A 17,051-nucleotide genomic window follows, 5' to 3' on the forward strand; every position below is an offset into this window, starting at 1 on the left:
GAGAGTCTAGTGGAAGGCTTCCTTGCGTTGAGAAGAATATTGGTCACTTCTGTGGAGAGGCAGGTGAGTGTATCCTCCAAGCAGTGAGGGCCAGAACCCGAGGGTTGTGATGAAGTACCTGGCCGTTCGCCTGCGATAGAAGGTCTCCCACGATCGGGAGGCGGCGGTAAGTGTGTTATGACATTTGCAGAAGTTTGGTGAACCATGGTTGCCGTGGCCACCACGGTGCGATAAGGATGCAGTCCGTGCCATCCCGTGCGACCTTCGTCAACACGCGTGTCAGTAGGGGGGTTGGCGGAAAAATGTAGTGGAGGGGACCTCTCCAGAGATGTAGGAAGGCATCGTCGCCCTTCCTGCAGTAGAAGCGGTGACATTTGGCATTGTCCCTGGAGGCAAAGACGTCCACCCTGGGGGTCCCGAAGCGCCTGAAAATCCGACGAAGGTAGGTCAGATTGATGGACCATTCGTGGTCGTCTATACGTATCCTGCTTAGGGAGTCGGCCAATACATTCTGTACACCTGGGAGGTGGATGGCGGTCATGTGGATGCTGTGTTTGATACACCATTCCCAGAGCAGTGTGGCTATGCGACATAGTTGAGGGGATCTGGTGCCTCCCTGCTTGTTTACATAAAATACTGTCGCCATGTTGTCCGTGGAAATCTGGATGTGGCGACCCGCAATGAGAGGAAGGAAGGATTGAAGAGCTCTGTGTACTGCAATCAGTTCTAAGCAGTTTATGTGCAGGGTCCTCTCCTGAGGGGTCCAGAGACCTCTGACAGTCTTGCCTTCTAAGTGGGCTCCCCATCCCCACATGGAGGCGTCTGTTGTCACGATAGCTGTTGGAGTAGTTGGTAAGAACGGCATGCCCTCGAGGAGGTTGTCGAGGCTGGTCCACCAAGTGAGAGAAGGAAGGACTCTCCTGGGGACGGTGAGCAGGGTGCTCTGAGGTTGCACATGAGGCCGGTAGGCACGTACGAACCAGAGCTGAAGTGGTCTCATTCGTAGCCTGGCGAAGAGGAGGACTGCTGTAGTAGCGGCCATCAGACCTAAAAGACGCTGAATAGTTAGGGCCGGTTGGATGGGATGTAGCTGGACCATCCTGGCAAGGGTGATGATTGTCATAGCACGGTCCTCTGGAAGGAAGGCACGGTGTAAAGAGGTGCGAAGATAGGCCCCTATGAAGCAGAGATGTTGAGTGGGGGTGAAGTGCGATTTGGTGACATTCACCCGCAGGCCTAGAGACTCCAGGAGGAGAAGGGCTTCGTGAAGATTGGCCTCGAGCTGATTTGGAGTAGGTGCAATGAGGAGCCAATCGTCTATGTACGGGAAGACTGTGATGTTTCGTAGTCGAAGAGCCGCTGCCACCACCGCCATGCACTTGGTAAATACCCTGGGTGCAGTGGAGAGGCCGAATGGTAGGGAGATGTATTGATAATGATGTTGGCCGATCGCAAACCGGAGGTATCTGCGATGCTGAGGTCGGATAGTCACATGGAAGTAAGCGTCCTGAAGATCTAGGGAAGCCATCCATGAATCCTTTGGAATCAAGGGCAAGATGGACTGCAACGAGATCATTCTGAATTTTCTGTACTGGATAAATTTGTTCAGCTTCCGAAGATCTAGAATAGGGCGCTTGCCTCCATCCCTCTTGGGGACCAGGAAGTACCTTGAGTAGAGTCCCATTCCCCGATGTTGGAGGGGAACCGGTTCTATGGCTTTTTTCTGGAGCAAGTCCAGAATCTCGTGATGGAGGTGATGGGATGGAGGGGTAGCCACGAAGTAGTGGTGGCGAGGCAGCGAAGCGAACTCTATTGCGTACCCCAGACGTACGATGGTGAGTACCCAGGAGTCGGTCGTGATTGAAGTCCAAGTCCTGTAGAATGGGGAAAGACGCGTGGGGTAGGGTGACTGAATGGGGAAGTCAAAGAGACTGCTTGGTAGGGGGGGATGATTTTTTGGACTGCTGAGGGCGTTGCCTTTGCTGAAAAGAAGGCTTCTGTTGCGCAGGTCTTCTTTTCCAGTATTCAGACTGTTTAGGAGAACGCTGGCGTCTTTGGAAAGATGGTTTCCAAGGTTGTTTGCGGCCAAACGGTTGCGAAGCAGGTTGAGAGACTCCTAGGCGCTTGGCCCGTTTACGCCCGTCGTCAACAGAGGACAAGACCTCATCAGTAGAGGCATGAAAGAGGCCGAGGCCATCAAAGGGAAGATCCTCTATCTTCTGCTTGATGTCGGGTTGAAGATTAGTGGATCTCAGCCAAGCATGACGACGCAGGGCAACTGAAGAGGCGAAGACACGGGATGAACAGGAGACCGCATGTCGAATCGAATTAATTTGTTGTTTGGAGACCCTGGAGAGTTCGGAAACCAGGGCTGATGCTGTTCTCTGAGAGGAGTCGGGAAGCGATGGTATCAGTGGTGTGAATTGGTCCGCCAGATTAAAAGTATAAGCAGCAAAATAAGCCAGGTAATTGTTAAGCTTCGAGTTGGTGGAGGCAAGTGTGAAGATTTTCCTTGCCAAGGTGTCTAATTTCCTTCCCTCACGATCCGGCGGCGCGGGATGCCTGGAGGGTTTGGCCTTCATGGCAGAATGAACGATGATAGAGTTCGGAGCTGGATGTGAGGCGAGGAACTTAGCGTCGGGGGCATGGACTCGATAGAGGGAGTCCAGCCTCTTAGAAGTGGGAGGTACTGATGCAGGTTTGTCCCAAGTCTCCTGAAGACCCTCCAGGTGCACCGGTAGCATAGGAAGCAAGGACCCGGGAGGGAAGTCTGATTGCACCAGGTCATGTACCATGTCCGACACTTTGGGGGAGTCCGCCTGGAGAGGTATCTTCAGTGCCTCCGCCATAGAAGTAATAAGGTTGAGATACGCTTTGGATGCATCAGACGGAGAGAGCCTGAGCTGTTGCGCAGAGTCCGAGGGGAGAGATGGAGAGTGGTCCTCCGAATCCGAAGAGGCTGGGGAGTCCCCACCCGAGGAAGAGGCTCCCGTGGAGGGGGAGGGTGGATGAACAGTCGGTTCCGAGATGGGGGCTGCAGGCTCCGAGGTCTTGGGAGGAGACCGAACTCGAGAATCCGGGGCCACAGATACAGTGGCAGAAGCAGTACGCGGTTTAGCCACGTCTCGGTACCGAGGGTGCTCACGGCGTTGATGCGAGGGGCCAGCCTCTTGTTCAGATGATAGGAGGCGGTTGAGGAGTCTGGGTGAGTACTCGAAATGGCTTCGAGGGTCACGAAGTCGAGAAGGGCGGTCGAAGTGGAGCTGAGGTGAATCCTCATGTCGGGTTGTGCGCGCGTAACGAGACCGAGGCGAACCGCCATAACGGATCCGTGGAGTAGCGGGATCACGGTGGAAGTAGGAGTCTGACTCCTGATATCTACGATGGATGTCCCACTCGGAGTGGGAGCCGGAGCGGTGACGGGACCTGCCCTGTCGAGGTGAGGGCGATCTGGATAGAGAGTATTCATATCGCCTCCTGGAGTAGTAATCTTGCTGTTCATAGTAGACCGAGGAACCGGAGTCGTGGCGGCTACGCGGAGAGCGTGATCGAATCCGAATCCGATGGGAGGAGACTTGCGTTGCCGATTCACGGTACAGCGGAGAGAGTGCAACATCATGGAAGGAGTCAGGTCGCAAAGATGGGCGTAGGTAAGTCTGTGTCGGGTCGGTGGTACGGTCGGGTTCAAGGATCTCAGAAGGTACCACGCTGTGTACTGAAGGCGATCGGGATCGAATCGGAATCACCTCCACGGCCGTGGAGGTGTGAGGTGTAAGCCGAGGCATGTCCGTGATGACGTCAACCGGGGTCGACAACTTACGGGGCTTTATGGGCGCCGCGTCCGCTGACTCGGAATGACGCGCCGGTTCGGAATGGTGAGGTTTCTTAGGCGCCGAATCCGAGTGTCGAGCCTTCTTAGGCGCCGACTCCGATTCGGAATGACGCAGTTTTTTCGAAGACTTGTGGCCGGCTTCGGCGTGCTTCGAAGGTCGTTTCCCGGACTTGTGCGTCTTTTGAGACTGAGGCGCAGCCGGGGCAGCCGAATCTCCCGCTCGAGGTGGGGGAGGCGGCGAGTCGGAAGTGGGCATAGCCCGCAGGGACCGTTCTAAGAGGAAAGCCTGTAGTCGTGCGGCGCGGTTTTTGCGTGCCTGCTTGCCGAAGTTCGCACAATGCGGGCAAGCGTCGACTCGTGAGCTGAGGAGAGACGAGCTAAGGAAGAGCGCAGCGAGGAAGGTGTTGTCCGGGCGGCGGAAAGGAAGAAACTGAGTGGAATGGGCGCTCCCCCCCCGCTCCAGGCATGCGCGGTCGCTGCCTGCTCCCCAGGGCGGGAGGGGAGCGCGCCAAAAGCGCTATAGGCGAGCTATTGGAACTCCGAGGAATGGATTCATTGCCTGCGGCAAGACCCATGTGTGGGACTGCACAGAGACCACGAAGAAGATCAATCCTTCCTAGGCAGATTCAGAAATTTATTTTTATGGGTTGGGTCTCCTTTGCTCTCCCTCTTTCCCAGACTAATCATGGACACCTTCAGCTCTTGGATTCAAACACTGTGGCTAAGGAAAGTGAGAGAAGCCCTGCTGGATTTGGAACAAACACAACCAATCACTGCCTCAGCTCAGGAAGTTTCATTGAGAAACTTGAGCAGAGCAGTGGAGGGAGACTGGAAAGGTAGGAAAGGGTGTTATGGTTGTACTTTCTTACTGTTAAAGGGTCAAGCCAGCCATGCACTGAGAAGTTCTATGTCCAGAGCTCCCAGTGATTTCAAATGCATTAATTGCCAGCTATGGAAGAGATCTAATTCTCATAAGAATTGTGAGAGGAGGAGAAGTTAACTTTACCCTGCCATGGCATTTTCTCAACAGAATGAATAGCAATTACCTAGATAAATATGAGATCAAACAATTGTGTGAGAGGAAAGCTGAAACCCACCTCCCCTCCACAGCGTCCTGATCTGATTCAGCCTACATGACTGATAATTTAAAAACAACAACAAACAAACCAGATACAGGGATCTCTGAACTCCTGGCACATGCCTGGTTTGGTCCAAAGGGAATGTGATCCTTGACTGATGACTACATATTGTTGTGGAAAGTGCTATCAAGTCACAGCCGACTCATAGTGACCCCGTGGGGTTTTCAAGGCAAGAGACAATTAGTGGTGGCTCGCCATTTCAGCTATACGCTGCTTTTTGAATTATGTTATACTTTGGAAGATGAGCTGATTGATTCACCTGAGTTTTCTTCAAAGCCCGTTTGAATACCAGACCTATCACACAAACATCAACACATTAAAAAAATTCAGACTGCCCTATTTTTCTCCAAGGAATAGAATCTTCCATCCTGATAGGGTAATGTGTTACAGAAAGAACCTCACTTTATGTGGCTGATATTCCTTTGACACAAAGAGAGAGACACCAAGTGCCGGGGGTTAACTTCTTGCCCTGCTATTTTTATCTCCTGAGATGGGAGACTTTGGGTACCCTGAAGCTTTGAGGTGAATGACACCTGCTGTGTACACTAAAGTGGGATTATTTATTGTCTTGGTTCTTGGGGCATGTATCAGACAATGGTATTTTGCTGGGTGACTCAATTGGTTGGGTAGTTCAGGCTAGCCCAATCTCATCAGACCTTGGAAGCTAAGCAGGGAAGTCCAGGGTCACCATACAGAGGCAGGCAATGGCTTGTTTCGTTTTGAAGGCTCTAAAGGGTTGCCATAAATCAGCTGCAACTTGATGGCACTTTCCATCAACATTGACTGTTGTTAACGTTGTTAGTTGCTTTGTACTACAAAGAAGCAGGATACAAATTATTAATTAAATAAATGTATTCTAGTGCAGGGGTGGTCAAACTGCAGTTCAGGAGCCACATGTGCCTCTTTCACACATATTGTGTGACTCTCAAAGCCTCCACCACTCCGCTTCGCTGGCTTGGAGAAGGTATTTGTCTCTTTAAATAACTTCTCTAAACCAAGCCATCCAGCAAGTTTGGAGAATGCATTTATAGTTGCTTTCTTTCCACCTCTCCCTCCCCACAATCTATGTCTTGTGACCCTCAATCATCTGACATTTATTCTATGTGGCTCATACATTAAACAAGTTTGGCCATACCTGTTCTAGTGGGATAGTTCACAACATCTGGAAAAGGATTACATTTGCGATTCTTTAGTAAACACAGATAGTTACCTTTGGATGCCAATCTGTTTCTTTGTCAATAGGTTTAGCCCGACAAACGATAAATTCCACAGCCTGAGGGGGTAAGACTTGAAACTTCTCTGGCAAGTGAAGCAACTGATAATTCTGGACCTGACCAGATCGGCCTTCGTCTATGTACTTGATATGAACACTATAAAACACACAGTTTTCTTCTTTTGCTGCTACTTGGAGTACTTGAACCCTTGAAGAGAACACCAAAAAAGGGTACTGGGAAATGATTTCGATCTGCTAAAATCTAGACTGTTTCTGTCTCGTTCAGTAATTTCTTTGCAGAAGTCAGATGTCCCCCAACTTGTTCAGTCTGTAAGCACAACTAGTATTATGGGAAAGGACTGTATACACCACCACAAAAATAGCTGGTGGGACCAATCAAGAATGTTGGGAGATTTAACCCAAGTTTTCTCCTGTGATGGAGGCAGCTTTTGCTCAATGAATACTCCTTGCAGACCCAAGGGTCAACAGTCTTCTGAAGCACCTCCAACTCCACTGAAGCCAGGAGTGGCTCTCTGCTTTGGGAAAAGGGGCAAGTGACAAGCAGAGCAGGAAAAATTAATCCACCAAAACAGGAACCCCTGAGAGAGGTTCTCTGAAACAGCCCACTGGAGCTGTGCACTGGGAAGGCAGGAACCTGAAATATCACCCAGTCCCCCACCCCCAGCTTTTAAATAAACTATATTCTTGTTTCTTAGAAAAGTAAGCCACCCTTTCCCTGTTGGTTTACCTCACTCCTCAGCCACTAGCTTAGGCCCAAGATTGTATCCCTTAATTTTTAAAATTCCTCCTGGGAATCCCAGTGTGAGAGGCAGGCAAGAAATTGCAATGGTGTCCAGTTCCAAAAAACATGTCACAAGTCACTCTGGGGAAGAGACAAGTAGGGCACTAGGAAGCACTTCACTGGGCACAACGGGGATGACTGATCTAAGCATTCTACCTGTGGAAAGAGTTTTCTTCTTGTAATCCGCACATTGCCAGTTTCTCCACTGAATCAACAGAGATGCGATTGCTAGCTTTCTTATAATACTCATTCAGCTCTTCTGCAAGGGTTGCATACTGATCCTTTGGTTTACCTACTATGCGGCCAAAGTACTGGGTGGCATCCACAATAAAAAGCGGTAGTATCTGAAATGGCAGAAATGCATATAAAAAGTATCTCCAGAAAGAAAGCAATAAAGATTTCTGCCAAGTTATTGAATTTACATACCTGTTATGCCAGTTCTGATTCTGACATTCTCCAACTTATCTCTCCTCATTACCATTTCTCTCCACTCCTGTTACCTTTTCAGTCACATCTTTTAGGGCTAAACTAGACACTACTATGACAGGTATATTTTAATCCTGTATCTGCCACAATCAGATACAAAGTAGAGTTTGGGAATGTCTTATCTAAACAGCAAACCATGGGCAAGGAAACCCAACTTTCCTGTGGCTTACCTCACTGTATCCTCTTTCCCAAAATGCTGCCCCTTCTCTCTCACTGCCAGGATCAGTTCCAATATTTGTGCTCTGACTACAGAGAAAATCTTTGTGCAAAGCAGCTGCAGAGACATCAGCTGTGGAAACAACCCTCCCTCTGCCCCACTTTCTCCAGATTTGCTTCTTCAATTGCTTGCCAACACCATGCTTTCGAGGCAACTGTGGTACGTTCAAGGCCAGTTCCAAAGGTGACTGCTGTCACTAGACTGTCTGTGTCCAACTGCTCTAGCTAACTAGAACATATTAAAGATACAAAGTTGGGGGGGAAGGTTTTTCTCACCGTTACATTACCCGCAGTAGGCAGAGTTTCATCTGTTAGCTTTCGGGGCAAATCTATTTGCAAATTAATTCGATGTCGATCCGGACAGCGGTTTTTATCCCTGTAATGTTCATAAAGTGACAGTCTTAGCCAACAGGAATGAACTATGCTGAAAAGATAAAGGCAGTTAAAACACATGCCCATTGGGGGGAAAAACACATGGTTGGAAAGGACAAGGAGGTGCACAAGCCAGTATGACAACCTGTATGGCAACCCTGAGAAGCACCAACCTCAGTGGTGAAATATGAGGCTACAAAATCAACTGAGCAAAATTTCCAAGCTGTGCGGGGGGTGGGAGGCAGTGTGTTCTAATTAATTAATTACATTATCATGCAAGCCCAGAGCCTCCAGTCAAAATAGGAAGTTGCTTAGAGCATTTTTGGCTAATTCACCACTAGGGGTGCGCATTCAGTATATACCAAGACAATTAAACACCTGAAAAATACCTTATTGGCATTTTTGGGGGGATACTTATTCAGCTGAATACAGATTAGACAATCTGATTTGGCACCGAAATAGCTGCACATGAACAAAAACTGGTATTATTTGGCTTTTATTTGGGCGCAGCTAGAAGGCATTTAAATGCCCAAGTTTAAATGCCAAGTTGTGCAGTGGCAGAACTTTTGTGAGTGAACTCAGAAGGCATTTAAACTTAATTTAAATTGATTGATTCTCCATTATACCCTCAGATGGTTCCCATAGGGTATAATGGAGCCAAGTAAACTTGGGTTTTCTGAATATTTATGTGAATACCAACAGAATACCAATATTGAAATTCAGGAGTATTTGGGAATACCAATATTTTTTGGGTCCAATAGATCTGCTAGGTTTGCCTCTCTCCCAATCACAAGACATGCTTGGAACATTTGGTTCATGCAAAAAAACCCCAGAAGGGGACTCCTCTGAGACTCACACAGAGGGTTCCAAGAGTTTTAGCAAACTTCAGCAAGTATCTTATCCACGGCTGTAATCAGGATTTTAAATTTGGGGCGGGGGGGGGGGGGCGGCAGGATTTTTTGCTTAAGGGGGCCAGGCTCTCAGTGTCAACTTTCAAAATATTCTGTGAATGCCTCTAAAAACACAAATGGCACATTATTCCTTTTATTATCACAAAATTATGCATGAGCTTTCATCTTCCTTTGCACTTTTTATCAGGCTGGTGGAGAAAGAAAGGGGTTAAGGCCTCTTGAATAGAGTGGCAGCGAGCAATGGGAGACTGATTAATGTGGCCAGAAAAATTACACAGGGGATTGATTGGTGGGGCCTGGACCCCCACTGTTACGGGCCTGATCTTATCTTGCTTTAGTTAATATACACTGCCACCAGACAACTATTATGCCTCTTCTGCTTTCAATGTCAACATCCTTTTTGTAGCAAACATAGGATAAAATAACCTTTCTAACTCCTGAAATCAATGAGCTTAGAAGGATGCAAGTCTGTTTAGGATGGCATTATAAGTGTGGGCAGGGCCGGCCCGTTCACTAGGCAGCCCTATGTGGCTGCTTGGGGTGCGGACCTGGGGAGGGTGCCAGTTTAACCCTCCCACCTGCCCTTGCCTCTGGGATGAGAGAAATAATCAGCAAAGGCGAGCGCAGCAGCAGAGCACTTGCACCTCAGAGCGCACAGTGAGGTTGCTGTCATTTTGCCTTGTGCTTCAAACGCTGCAGGGAGAGCGACAGCAGCCTCAAAGTATGCTCTGAGGCACAAGTGTGCTGTTGCTGCGCTTGCATTCCCCAAGAACAGAGCAAGGCACCTTGCCTGGGGCACCAGGCGTATGGTGGCTCTGTAGAGCTGGCGCTGAGTGTGGGAGATCAGTTTTACTAGGCATGATGTATTTAACCAGTTTGGTGTAGTGGTTAAGTGTGTGGACTCTTATCTGGGAGAACCGGGTTTGATTCCCCACTCCTCCACTTGCACCTGCTAGCATGGCCTTGGGTCAGCCATAGCTCTGGCAGAGGTTGTCCTTGAAAGGGCAGCTGCTGTGAGAGCCCTCTCCAGCCCCACCCACCTCACAGGGTGTCTGTTGCGGGGGAGGAAGGTAAAGGAGATTGTGAGCCGCTCTGAGACTCTTTGGAGTGGAGGGCGGGATATAAATCCAATATCTTCTTCTTCATCTTCTTAACTTGCTCTGACCTGGACAGCACAGGCCACTGTGATATCCTCAGATCTTGGAAGCTAAACAGGGTTAGTTCTATCCAGTAGTTGAATGAGAGACCTCCAAGGAATAATAGGGTCATGACATGGAGGCAGACAATGGCAATCCACTTGGAATATCTCTTGCCTTGAAAACCCTATGGGGTTGCCATAGGTCACCTGTGACTTGATGGCACTTTCCACCACCGTATTTAACTCAAACACTGTCAAAGCAGGAGGACAGTTCGTACTTGTCATTAAATAAAGAACTGAGCAAAGAACATTTCAGCCACATCAACGTTCTGTTAAATCTGCTTTTTAAAAACTATATAAACCAGATTTAACAGAACTTATTCAGAAATGTGGATTGCCTGAAGATTTAAAACCAATTTCCCAAACACTGAAGAAAATCTCTGGGCTTATTACAGAACCTCCTGACTTTCATTATTCAAGTGGAACAAAATAGTGCAGATCGTATCTTCATATAGAAGATACTATACAATAACAAACCGCCCTTTCAAAGAAACAGCTACAGAAGGCACACTAAATATTAACTATGTCCTTTTACAAAGAAAATAATTTTTAACGTAACAATGTACACCAAGGTTATTTCTAGATAAGAGTGTTTTTTTTTTTACAGAACAGGGATTACTGTAAGACCGGCAAGCTTTCTGCAGAGGCTGAAGGTGCAGTGAGTCCTCCCCACTACCCAGTTTGTTAATGCCACCTGAGTGCAGCCCATGAGTCACACCAGCATCCCAAAAATAAAGCTTCCCCATCCTTACCAGATTTATAGTGCCCCTCCATTTCTGTTGCTTCCCTTCTCACTTACATTCCTGGCTGTCTGGATTGCAATACTCATCATCCCTCCACCAAACAAGCCACCATACTGACCATCCCTCATCAAGCACTGTGATGCTGCTAGTGGATCAGACCCCTTGATTTATGAGGGTGGAGGTGGAATAACCAATAATTAAAAGCATTATCCAAAAACACAGTTAGCAGACAGCAGACAAATGTTGTTTGGTTTTGTAACAGCCTAACATGGTACACTGGAAAAACCAGGAGAACAAATGAAGCTGCCTTATACTGAACCAGACTCTCTATTGTCTGCTCAGACTGGCAGTGGCTATCCAGAGTTTCAGGAAGAGGCCTTCCACATCGCCTACTACCTGATTCTTTTGACTGGAGACGCCAAGGATTGAACCTGGGACCTTTTGCATGTCATGCAGGTGCTCTGCCCATGAGCCATGACCAAGGCAAAGTAGCTGCAATACCTTAAGAGGAACTTGATGTTTTCTTACTTGCAAATGCCAAATATTTTGAGGTAGCGACAGAGCGGCTGCCCACTCTTACTATCTTCTTTGGCTTCCAGTACTCCTGCTATAAAGTCACACAACTCTGGTGGGATTTTGGCTTTCGTGCGTTCTAAATAACGAAGCACCCCAGCAGCATGGCATGCACTCTTTTCTGTCAACAACAAGATGGACTTTGCCTTTGGATCTCCTTGTTGTAGAGACAAAACCTTAAAAAGCAGCAGGAAATTAAAAAACAACAACTTTCCTTCAGTGTTTGTTATAATACAGTGCCATCAGTTGAACAAGGTGCTTAACAAGCACATCAGCAAGACAGACAGGTAAGGACTCCAAGAATCTCACAATGTACATTTTGACAGTGGGCCAAGAACAGAAAGGATGGGATGAGAGAGAGGTGGGGGGGAAGGACAAATGCCAGCAGATGCAACTGACGATGGGGTTCAAAGGAGTGGACACCACATGAGTGCTCCTGGAGAGGGTTTCAGGCATTAGAGAAGTCAAAAGTCTGGGCAAGGCACCTGAGAGTGCTGACATTCAGGCAGCTGGGAGGCGATAAAGTGGAAAGAACACAGGCAGGGATCTACTGGGACATAAAGGCAGAAAGATGCAAGAGGAGGAAGCTGGACATAAGCTCAACTGCTAGGGTGTTTCCCTCCAAAAACATTCAAAATGTTATCTTACAGTGGTATCTGATTCAAGTTTGGTTTATGCAGACCTTTTCTACTGAATTTTGGAAGTTAGCAGACATGCCATACAAACGCGCACCAAAGATTCTTGGGGAGGTGGGAAAGCTGAAATGGACGATATGTGTTGCATCAGTAATTCCTAGGGCTGACATGCAGTCATCAGTTAAAACTGCAAAGAGAAACAGAAATTGTAAAGCGGGGGGGAAAAGTAATTGACAGGTCTCTTGTATCTTGTGGCTGTTATTCAAAAGTTGAAAAGTCAAAAGGATCAGGCAACATTTACTTATAGCTGGGCTCCTAACAAAGCAGGGGCACCATCTCATATTTTGACATTTTAAAGTCTCTCCCCCTGGTAACTAACCTTCACAGTGTTCTTTCTCCCCACAAAACTCCAGTATGTAATAATTTATAAGCTACTAAAATCCACAAAATACCATTTTGCCATTGAAATCTGCAAATTATGTAAATTCCTAATTAAATCCTGACCAGGGACAACAAAAGTAACAAAGATTTTACAGTTTGGCAAGAAACCTTGACAAAACCCACTCAAGAAGAAGAAAAAAACTTACCTAACACAGCATGTGTGCCAGAGCTAAATTTTTTGTTCCACTGCGCTACCACATAATCAAAATCAATTCCTGGCTGTACTTTCAAGCAGAATATTGAAGTGCTCTCCACCGCCTGATCAGGAAAATGAGAATGGCTTCAAACACTGGGGATTACAATCAGAACAGAATTACAATTCCAAAGAATGCTCTTGTTGCACTGGCATTCAGTGGCTGGGTCAGGAACCACAAGAAGGTCTCAATTTGTCCCAAGGTGCATTTTTTGGTAACATGAATCTAATGGACCTTTAAATGAAAGCCTCCCTCTTCAGAGAAATATTTTTTTTTTTAGAAAGATGGGGAAGATGCAAAAGGTGTCAGCATTCTTCTCTTTACAATACTTACACAAATGGGATGAAAGCAAGCAGTAGTTTGTTATTTAGAAGTATTTTAAAAACAAGTTTATAGGTGGTTTTTTAAAAAAGCTTTCAAATCCAATTAACTAATAATTTAAAACTCCATAAAAGCTGCTATAAAATTTTCAGTTCTTTTCCTGGTGCTTGATGAAAGTAATCTTCCTGGGCAGCTCTTTTTGAGGAATGACAAAATGCTGCACCTACTGGACCATCCACTTCTATATAGCCACTAATTCCATTCTGGCACCTCCACCCACATTTGAGGTAGGGGGTGGAGTTTGCTGTAACTGGTACAGTACAAGACGACCACATCTTCTTCTGTACCAGGTGGCACTGTGCAGAGCTGAGAAAGGTGGACACATTGAATACAAAATTTCAAAGGCTGTCCCTAATTGGAGACTGGGGTTAGGTTCTAGTTCTAAAAAGGCTTTGGTCCACTATGCCAAAGTCAAAAGGCTTTTTTTTAGCATTTATATCAATTTGATTATGACTAAAAGTGTGAGTGATAATCCAATGATTAGTTTAATAATTTAGTAACTGAAACAAGTTTAGAAGGATGGCGTGGAAATAGGAGATATCAGAATACTACAAATACTAGACTGGAAAGTAGCTCATGAGTCCTCTTTTGTGTTCCAAAGTGCAGAATGAATCAGTTTAATGCACCTTTAAATTAAAGCCTTCCTTGTTCAGAGAAATACATTTTTAAATTCAAAGTTTTTGTCCCAAAGAAAATATTGGACTGATTTGTTTGGAACACAAACATCAATTCAACGTGAGCCTTTTCAGGAGCTATCAAGCATGAACTTTGGCCATTTCATCTAGCTGCAGTACTATCAGCTCAGAACCATGTTTCCTGTTCTAGCCTGCTGGACAGGCCTTACGATCATGGCTTGAAAACTCTCCCTTTTATTTCCCAGATGCAATTTTTGTTTAAAATCCAGCCTGACAAAGAGTTCTGGAGAACCTGAAATCCTGCACATTATTTAGTATTATTTTTGGCTGGTTTCATCACAGGACTTCTGCTTTCAGATTCTGCTCTGGCATGAAAACAGCCATCTGCAATAGCAGTGTTATCACAGTCACCTGTCTTGTACAGACAAGGACAGCAAGAGGTGGTGTGACTGAGTAGCAGCAATCTGTGTGGCACAGGAATGAGAAAACTCAGAGGGACTCATTTACAGATGGGCAGACTGATAACAGACTTGCCATTGTATGATTTGTTTTCTGAAATATTTCCTACCCATCTATTTATCCACCCAACAATAATTATGAAGGTGAGGAGGAATAACCACAAGATTTCTCATAAATCTATTCTATGATAAAGAGGCCTTTCATTTACACCATAACAGCTCTTCACACCTCTGAAGACTTCTCTTACAATTTTTAAGCTAGAGTTCAGTTCACGATGCTTGAAAGAGAGACTCTTTCCACAAAATTTCAGTGATCATACGGGCTTTTCCTGGAAATCCATGGGTTTTGGGAGGAAAATACCTTGGAAACTGTATCTGTTTCTTCCTTAGAACTGGTAAAAACCAACGTCTTCTGAGTACTAGTAGGAGTAAAATCCAGCACTTGAAGTAATGTAGAGACTTTGTCACACTCAAGGCACAGCTGTACCATCTGCAGTCACATGCCATACATTATTAAATCTTAACAAAAAGCCAAAGACTATTTTACTTCTAGTTATATTCAGAAATACAAGCCAATTGCTCTAAATATTGAGCTACTGATGATGATTGCTAAACGAGGTGACTTTATGACAGATGAAATAGTCCACAGTTCCAGCATACACTCTTCTTAGATCTACTGTTCTAGTAAGGCAGTAATAAACTTAGGAGTATAACCCAAAACTATTCTTTACCCAGGAATCTTATGTGTAAAGAAGCCCTTGAAAGGGCCCATCTCATTAATATTTTATTCAGTCCATTAACAGGTTTCCCATACAGCACCTGATCTAATAGAAGGCATCATAATAACCACTCTTTATGTTGTCTTCAAAAGCAAAATGTACAACTCATGGTACCAACCAATGGATTTCTCCCCATCTCCATAACCTATTCTGCTTCCAACCGCACCTTTCAGCACATTTAGGTTTCAGCTATTTACATAATATTTGCAATAATGATTTCATTTTGCTCAACCAACCATTCAAAAGCAAAACCATTACTGTCTACCTAGACCCCTTTTCAAGCTGCGCTGCTGATCATGAGTCATTTCACTTCCATCCATCCACAGCTGCGAGTTTCTTACATCCATTTAATTCTTCCTGACACATTCTTATATATATATATATATATGCAACATAAATAACATATTTTACCTGTTGTACATTCCCATATATGGCTGCTTCTTCCATGGCTGTAATCACAACATATGGATCATTCATGAATTCTTGGGTTAAATATTCCAATTTTTTGTTCCAATGCCTTCCAATAGCAACAATCTGCCATGGTGCAGATTCCCTCTCTTCAATGCTGAAGTGATTTTTGCAATACTCTAAAATATTTAACATCTACAGAACAGGAATAATTATGTTTTCATTGTGTCAAGAGGGCAAAGCTATAGGTAACTGTATTGCTGGATGCTGTGATAACCAAAGCTGTTGATTTAATCATCCAGCCAGCGGTAGGGGCGTGCAAAAAACAAACAAAAAATCTGGTATTTTTCGTGTTCAGGAATTTGAAATCCCAAAATATTTCTTCTGGATATTCCTGAATCCCAATACCAGTATGGTATTTGGATTCAGAAAATATTTGGGAAACCTGACTCTTTTTGCTCCATTGTACCCTATGGGGACCATTAAAGTCAGTGGTCCCCATAGAGTATAATGGAGAATTAATCCAGGGGTATCTGGGAATTGGGGTGGGGGGCTGTTTTTTTTGAAGCAAAGGCACTAAATTTGCAGCATAGCTGCAGGTGCCTCTCCTAAAAAAATGCCAAGTTGAAAAGAGATTGGACTAGGGGGTCCAATTCTATGAGCCCTCGGAGATGTCTCCATCCTCTATTAATTTTACTGGTGAAAAAAGCATTTAAAGGGGTCATGATTCCTTCAAATCCCTTCTTCAAGCCACACAACTCCTTGGCGAGTGAACTCAGAAAGCATTTAAAAGGACTGCAACTCCTTTAAATGCCTTGGGAGTTTACTCACTCCAGAAAAGAATGGATTTGAGAAGACATTTAATGCAGGGGTGTTAAACTCATTTGTTATGAGGGACGGATCTGACATAAATGAGACATGTTGGGCCAGGCCATGTGTGTACCTATTTAAGATCAGGCAGCAGAGATATAAATTTTATAAAGAACACAGACAAACACAATTATATTTTTTAAATATCTTAAAAACATGCTTAAAACATTAGCACTCATTGGTCTTAAAGATGTTTTCTTTGTATTTCTCCCATGGGATCCAGGGAACTGGGCAAAAAAAGCTCTGGCTCTTTCCTTCCTTCCCCAGGGACTGGATAGGGAGGAGCCTCAGTCAATTAGAAGGAAGAGAGGCTTGGCTCAGTAGCTCTGTTGTGTGATTGAGAAAGCCTGGCAAAGCAAGATGTATGCAGAAGGAAGCAAGATATAAGGAGAAGGAAGCAGATGACAGCCAGTTGCTCGGGGGTCTGATAGCCCTCCAGGGGCCTGATTCAGTCCCTGAACTGCAAGTTTGACACCCCTGATTTAAAGAGTCTGCAGTCCTTTATATTCGTCTATATTTTTGAGGCTTGGCTATTTTGGGTAGATGAACAGCATCCAAAGTTACTATCCAACTGAAGCAATAACTGAAAAATACCAGTAAGGTATTTTTTGAATTTTTTCTTCTTTTTTTGCTTGGATTTAGCCAAACTCACACCACTAAGTTGGCAGCTTTATTTGAGGGCTTTATTTGAAGGAACCGGGTCTTTGATTCAGGTAAAGCACAAGGTTTCCTGACACTGCACCTGCTTTTTCTTCTTTTCAAAAT

General features: G+C 45.4%; 1 protein-coding gene across 1 annotated transcript in view; it reads right to left on the bottom strand.

Moving 5' to 3' along the window:
- TDRD12 (tudor domain containing 12) overlaps nt 1-17,051 on the bottom strand; it is an 80,385-nt gene that overhangs the window by 14,003 nt on the left and 49,331 nt on the right. The window contains exons 16-23 of the mRNA XM_060253841.1: nt 15,420-15,611; nt 14,591-14,719; nt 12,708-12,819; nt 12,168-12,307; nt 11,441-11,661; nt 7,965-8,064; nt 7,143-7,330; nt 6,182-6,392 (exon numbers count right to left, since the gene is read on the bottom strand). Of these exons, the coding sequence (XP_060109824.1) occupies nt 6,182-6,392; nt 7,143-7,330; nt 7,965-8,064; nt 11,441-11,661; nt 12,168-12,307; nt 12,708-12,819; nt 14,591-14,719; nt 15,420-15,611 (1,293 nt within the window). The remainder of the gene's footprint in view (nt 1-6,181; nt 6,393-7,142; nt 7,331-7,964; nt 8,065-11,440; nt 11,662-12,167; nt 12,308-12,707; nt 12,820-14,590; nt 14,720-15,419; nt 15,612-17,051) is intronic.

The sequence above is a fragment of the Heteronotia binoei genome, chromosome 14, assembly GCF_032191835.1.
Source record: "Heteronotia binoei isolate CCM8104 ecotype False Entrance Well chromosome 14, APGP_CSIRO_Hbin_v1, whole genome shotgun sequence".
Classification (NCBI taxonomy): domain Eukaryota; kingdom Metazoa; phylum Chordata; class Lepidosauria; order Squamata; family Gekkonidae; genus Heteronotia; species Heteronotia binoei.